Source organism: Buceros rhinoceros, unplaced genomic scaffold, assembly GCF_000710305.1.
Source record: "Buceros rhinoceros silvestris isolate BGI_N320 unplaced genomic scaffold, ASM71030v1 scaffold10423, whole genome shotgun sequence".
NCBI lineage: Eukaryota > Metazoa > Chordata > Aves > Bucerotiformes > Bucerotidae > Buceros > Buceros rhinoceros.
Window position 1 is genome coordinate 5,900 of NW_010401826.1, and position 6,515 is coordinate 12,414.

Consider the following 6,515-nt stretch of genomic DNA (forward strand, 5'->3'; position numbering starts at 1 on the left):
GGCTGCTGGTGCTGCGGGGACACTGGGCTGGGGGACACCTCCGCCACACACTAGCACTGCTGCAGGACAGGTACAGGTACCACATCCCTCAGTGGCGTGAGCTGGAGAGCAGAGCTGTTCTGCACGCAGCCAGGAAAGCTCCTGCACAGCGCCCTTGTTGCAGTGTGCACCCTCAGAGTTACTGAGTAATTTTAATTTTGAAGCTGTTATGTAAAAGGAAAAAGGTAAGAAATCTGGGGTTCCCTATGATCCCCTACATAACTGTGTCCTAACAGCAGCCTGGGCAACCCACTTGTGCGTGTTTGTTTCAATAACAACTTGAACCATCACTGACAAGCCTACCAATCACAAGAAAGTTTCTTTTTAAACTCTTCAGCAACATCTCCAAATCTCTGAATACGAAGCCCCTAAATCCGCTGTGGTATAACTTAGCAACAGTAACACACTACCTGCAGTATCAACGCAGACTGCTGCGTTTAGCATGGAGAAAAAAGACCCAAGTTTTCCTTCTTTTTTTTATTATGAAAAGTAACTATCTTTCCTTTAATTTGATTTAATCACAATGCAGATAGATATGGATGAGACAAAAGAACACCGGTTTTCCGTCTCATCAAAACCATTTCCCTTAATTTAGACTGCTCTAATTACACAGGGTTCCAGAACAGAAAGGTCAGGGCTAAGCAAGCCTGAGCGCTGGGTACCTCCACCACTTGTTTCCATGGCAATGGACTTAAATTAGCACCTCGGAGCCACTACAGAAACCAGAGAATGACAAACAACACACTGTCGGGCATCTCATGTCCTGAAATAGAAGCAACGAGAGCTAATATTTCCTTCAGAAGAGCTCCACATATCTGGAAGAAGGGATCAAGGTATTCCTTTTCCAGCAGCTCTGCTAACACAGACAGCAACGATAATGCTCCCTTCTGGCACTTGTTTTGCTGCAGAGCTGCATGAGCAGAACTTCAATTAAATTGGAAAAACAGATAGGGCGAGGGGATTATCTTGGCTCCTTTCATCACGCTCTGTTCCTGGAGAAAGAGATCTTTGAGATATTCACTACAGAGGAAGGCTGGCCCGGTCTCAGCAGCTCCGCATTTAGCTCCTGCTTTGCCATCGTCTGCCACTGCGGGCCTCTGGGCTCCAGCTCCTCGGCTATGACATGGGGATAGCATCGCTCCTTTCCCTGGAGGGAAATCACCATTCCATGTACGGACAACGGGGCTGGCCCTCTGGGGCCTTCCTCAAGCTCAAATACTTCACTTGGTACAAACAAAAAATACTAAGAATGACAGCAAAAGCAAAGTTGCTGGACGTCCACGACACAGCAGGCAAACACCGCCATCTCGGTTGGCTGGCATAGCACACACCCTAACTAGTCCTAGCTGAACCGGGTTTCTAACTGCGTTAGTTCGAGCTCCTACAAGCACAGCCAGCGCTGGCCCCAGGAGCAGAGAACACTCAGGTACCAGTGAGCTCCCTCTGCAGAAGCGACAGAACTTGCAGGGCGCGGGAACACAGCCTGGCCAGGGGCCGCGACACGCGTTTCCTTACAGCAGCTTTTGCAGCACCTTCGCTGCCTCTGGCCAAGGGTTTCAGCAGCCCCCGCGTGGGGCAGGAGGTGGCCCCAGTGCCCCCGGTACAAGTAAGGTTACGTGCACCGCGTAGGAGTGCGGCTCGCGTTAGGTGTTGCTGGACAGTGAGCAGCGGGTAGGGAACGCATTTACCTGCATGTCTGAGTTAGTGAAGCTGCAGGCAGACAAGTAGTTCGTGTGCATTGCAACTGACTTCTTCTTTGCAGCCATATTTTCATTTTTGTCAAATGTCAGAGGGTACACAGAACACTTGTTGTCCAGGCCACTAAAGAGAGTAATAATAGCAATAACAGAGAGAGGAAAACGGGTTAAAACAGCAATGACAAAAGGCGAGTGGTGATAAGAAGGAAACCACCTGTCAGAGCCGCGCTGCCAAACCCTTACAAGTACCGACTTCCCTGTATTGTGCTGCCCGGGATCTCCCTGCGCAGGGAAGCCCCAGCTGCCTCACCAGGCTGGCTGCTTTACAGAACTTGAACAGCTGCGCCTCTGTATTTTTTACCCTCATCGAGTTTATAAATGGCACTGAATGAAACCTCACGAAAGCACAAACTGGGAGGTGACACGGCAGCCACTTCAGGGTTAATGTACATACAGCCGAACTGCCATCCTTCTGCTGACATCCGTCACTGAGGATCGGTGACCAAGCGTCGTTATTTATCTACCTTAATAAACTCCTGTGGAAGAGACGGTACAGCAAACAGTGGGTGAGAAGAGGGGGCTTACAGAAGATTTGGGAAAAAGGCCACCGAAGCACTGGCCTCTGTAGCTGCAGTGTCCTCCTGGACAGTGGCACCAGTTAAGCCGTGTCTCCCCGGCCACATGTGGAACCCGTAAGGGTCTGACTGGTGTCTGATCCTTTCCCAGAGCCGTGGCAGCCCAGCACTGCGCTGGTCCCCGGGATCCCAGCACACTATCAGGAGCTGGTTCTGTGCCTTGTGTTACGTGCACGGCACTTAACTAGCAGTACAACTGAAATACAGGATTAGGTCGTACGATGCATAAATGCCCTCCCTGCGTCTTACAAGTGTGAAGACAAAGCTTTTTTGCCATTCTTTGAGTTTTAGTAAAAAACATACACTTCCTGGACTCCCTCTCCGCACACATTTATGAATACGCCTGTCTGTCTCAGTCTGCTGCTTTCTAGATTTGCAAGCTGCCCAGGAAAATCTCCCTCTGTTCCCTTCTCTTGCCCCAAGCCTGCTTTGTCTGTCTGATCCACGCAGCCCCTTTTCAAAAGATGTTCTGCCAACACCTCATCTCTTTGCTTGCTCCCCTGCATAAACTCATTTCTTTCAAATCTGAACTCTCAGAAAACTCAGTGAACATTACCAAGGATGAGGTAATCCCACCACATCTTGGCACATCTTGGCAAGATCTACTCATGTGCTGGTAATCATTAATGACTAACCTTCTCCGCACTGCAGAAGAAAGAGTGCGAAGCAAGAACAGGGTTAAAACCTCTCTCCCTTAGAAGATATATCCAACATACACAACCAAACTGCAAGAGGAAAGCTGCATGCATGCAGAATTCCCAACCCGTGATGTAAATGCTGAAAGAGGATTATTTTCCATGCTTACACAACAAATGTTATTGCTCTGAAGTCAGTGGAGATAATGTGTACGAGCCATTATGGGAACAGAATCGGAGGCGCTGAGTGTAGTCCTTCCACCCACAGCTGAGGCATGCAAACTGCTAGCTGTCAGCATCTGAAGGCACCAACGCACCACTGCAAATCAAGCTTCTCTGTGTAAGCAGCTGCGGAAGCTGCGAACTTACCCGCAAGCAATGGCACATCCAGAGGGGGCATACGCACAGGCCATCACCCAGGTACACGGCATCGTCACTGCGTGCTCCTGAAACACAGCATCTCTGTCAACCGGGATGGCCCCGTTCTCTAACCGGTGCAAGGAAAGCAGTGCAGGGCAGTAAGCTCAGTACTTCCGTGGGACGTTCTTCGGGTCAGTGAAGGCTACAGGTGTTTCCCCCAGCCGTAACTCACACGCAAGGCTCTGCCAGCTTCTGCTGCAGAACCCAGCAGTGCAGCAGGAGTAGGACTAGTCCCTCCTTGACTCCATCTTATTCTGCAGCCCCAAACTGATCACAGAGCACATTTTGTTTGGGTTCTTCAGCGCTGTAAGAAGTCCCCACTGCTGCACATGTAAAAGTGAGTTACAAACAAGCTGGTTTTTCTCAGCTGCATGGAGCAGAGTGCGGCGAGGCAGCCCTGGCCGGGCTTGGAGAAGCAGCAGCACTGTTTGACAGTGCACACCTCTGCTGAAGAATCCCAGGCGGTCACAGACCACACCTGGTAGCTGGGTTACCCATGGAGGGCCTCTGGTAACTGCTGGCTGGGCTTTGTTCCCAGCTGGGAGCTCTCCCTGTCAGCGAAAAGGCTGGATCAGAGCCTCCTGCTGGAAACCAGGACAAACCCCAGTGCCCTGACAGGGATTTTGCTCAGAGACAGGTCAAGGGAGGTGGTTTGCCCTGGGTCCCTTGGTTTGAAGTTCTGGTGGAGGTCTGCATGTTATCCCATCATCTCCTGTGACACCTGTGAGCCCTTCAGCTCTCCATCTTATCCCACCGTCATTTGCCCTGTGTACAGAAATCTGAATTTTGCTGAAGTTTCTCTTACCTTGTTGGTAGTGAAGGAATCCCACACGATCACCTTCCCATCCTAAACGAAAGCACACAAATAGAGAGAGAAATTGTGGCCTTCCAGAAACACGGCTGTCAGCCTGCTTCCCAGATGTGGAGAAACTTCTGCTGCTCACTTCCACTCCCCAGTCTCTATTGTCATGACTTTTTTGTCTCCATTTTAACCACAGCACAGTAATCACTGGGGAGACATTCCTCCGTAATGCCAGTTATGTTTCTGACCAGAAGAAAAGCGTATCTCCTTCTCACTGAGAAGACTGATGTCGTTTTAAAAGACTGATGTATTTTTTTACTTTTTCCCCTTCCCTCTTAGCAGGTTTATAAGAAGTCCTCTCACTTGCAGCACACACCACGGTCAGGACCATCTCCTCGGGAACCTGCCACAAGTGAACCCTCACCTGTCTCCTTTCAGCGACGATGTGTCTCTCCCAGCCTGTAATCACCACCTGCAAAGCTGGCCACCTCTCCCAGGCAGGATCTGTCAGTGGCTCGGGATGGGGACTTACAAATACAAGAGGTGACCTGTACTACAAATCACTCACAGAGCTGGCAGCTCTCACGGGGACTATTTATAGACATCAAACTGTTTTTTTCATCTTCCCTTTCCTGTCTTGTCCTGGTTTTCCCTCTAATTCTATCTGTACTCACTTAACCTTCAGTTACCCATTGATACCATCTGCTAAACAGCCATTGTAAGAACCCTCCTCAGAGAGCAACACCGTCACTCGCTGGATGCCAGCTACACTCGTGTCAGCTGCTTCGCCTTATGCAGGTAACACTGTTATTCTCCCCATAGCACGAAAGTGAAATGTTTATTACTGAGCAACAATTGTTGTACCTAAATACAGTTCTTAAAATAGTTTAAAAAACCGCAAAAATGCATTACACCTTCCACCTTCAGCTTTCTGATCTACACACTGACATTTTAACCACTTTAAAAAAAATGACATTAATTATTTAAAATCCTTCTCTTTACTGACATCACCATGAATGGTAAAAACTCACTGCAGCTGAAGGTGGCTTGCAATGCAGATTGACTATTTTTATCCCTCCAGTGAGACCCCTGACAGATTTCATATAGGTCACTGAACAGCTGTGAGATACAACGAGCTCACTCACTGCCATACTGGGCTCAGGACAAACCAAGGGACCAAGGAAGTCATTATCTCATTACCTCCTCCAGCTCATGAGACTGGTCTTGAGCAGCTGTTAGGGCTGTCTCAAAATGCCCACGTAAATGCAGTAATTTTGGCAGGATGTTTGAGGCTTTCAAGTCGCCCCAATCGTACAGACTGCAGAAGAAATTCCTGTGCACAGCAGTCTCTAGAAGAACCAACATTTCTTCCCTCTCCTTTTCCTGATTATTTTCTCTGAACACATACACTGAAATTGTTACTAAATATTTTACCTGTAAAAAACAAGGAAATAAGAGTGCCCTCAGATGAATTATCTCTATTTTCTATTGTAGTAGGGAATATAGGGAAAATCCGTATATGACTGGACAAGAAATATTTAGGGTATTAGCCACAACAGGTGTAGCAATAATCAGAAGCTGATGAACTCCTTTAAGGGCATCTTGTTATGCTGTACTCAGGTATCATCTGCAAAGAGCGGCACGTAGCATAGCCAAAAGATTTGTATAGTGCCCAACAGTAGACCTGAAAAACATCTGCCCAGCAGCATACCTGGGAAGAGCTCACAATTCTTCTCTTGTCTTTGCACCAGTCCATGCACAGCACTTTATTTCCGTGGCCCTTCAGGGTCCTCCTGGTCTTCATGACGAACTGCCCCAGCGCCTCCACACGCTCTGCCACCTGATGAACTGCAAACAGCTGACGGTTAGAGAGCCCTGCATCAAAGCTCTGCCCTGGCACGTCCCTGTGAGCAACGTCACCGGGAGAAATTCATCCATGAAGTTGGGGTCTACAGTGCAAGGCAACAAACTCTGCTTCAGAGGTGGCAGGTAGCAAAACCAAGGTGGGCAGCGTATGAACATATTCAGCAGATAAAGATAAGGATGAACTCACTGCGGGCCTGAATTGCAGGGCTGTAGCAGCTGAAGCTCCTGCAGACCATCGTACCCAACTATAACTGGAAAACAGATTACCCCCTTGCCCCCGCTTACTGGGAAATCCTCAGTCAGGCGAGGCTTGAAAGTGCGCACACAGCTTCCAGCCTAACGTGTGCCCTGAGGTACTCAGCAGTACTGAAGACCACTACGGGGACTTGGAGGAAAAAAGATCATACAAAAGAAGGGGCAA

The 6,515-nt window shown here is 48.8% G+C and overlaps 1 protein-coding gene across 1 annotated transcript in view; it reads right to left on the reverse strand.

Moving 5' to 3' along the window:
* The window catches only part of GNB5 (guanine nucleotide binding protein (G protein), beta 5), a gene marked incomplete at both ends in the record, with an annotated part of 11,915 nt that extends 5,783 nt beyond the window's left edge, over window positions 1–6,132 (reverse strand). Inside the window, 4 exons of the mRNA XM_010132406.1 lie at window positions 1,728–1,860; window positions 3,376–3,452; window positions 4,232–4,273; window positions 5,940–6,132. Coding sequence (XP_010130708.1) covers window positions 1,728–1,860; window positions 3,376–3,452; window positions 4,232–4,273; window positions 5,940–6,132 — 445 coding nt within the window. The remainder of the gene's footprint in view (window positions 1–1,727; window positions 1,861–3,375; window positions 3,453–4,231; window positions 4,274–5,939) is intronic.
* Window positions 6,133–6,515: the final 383 nt, after the last annotated feature.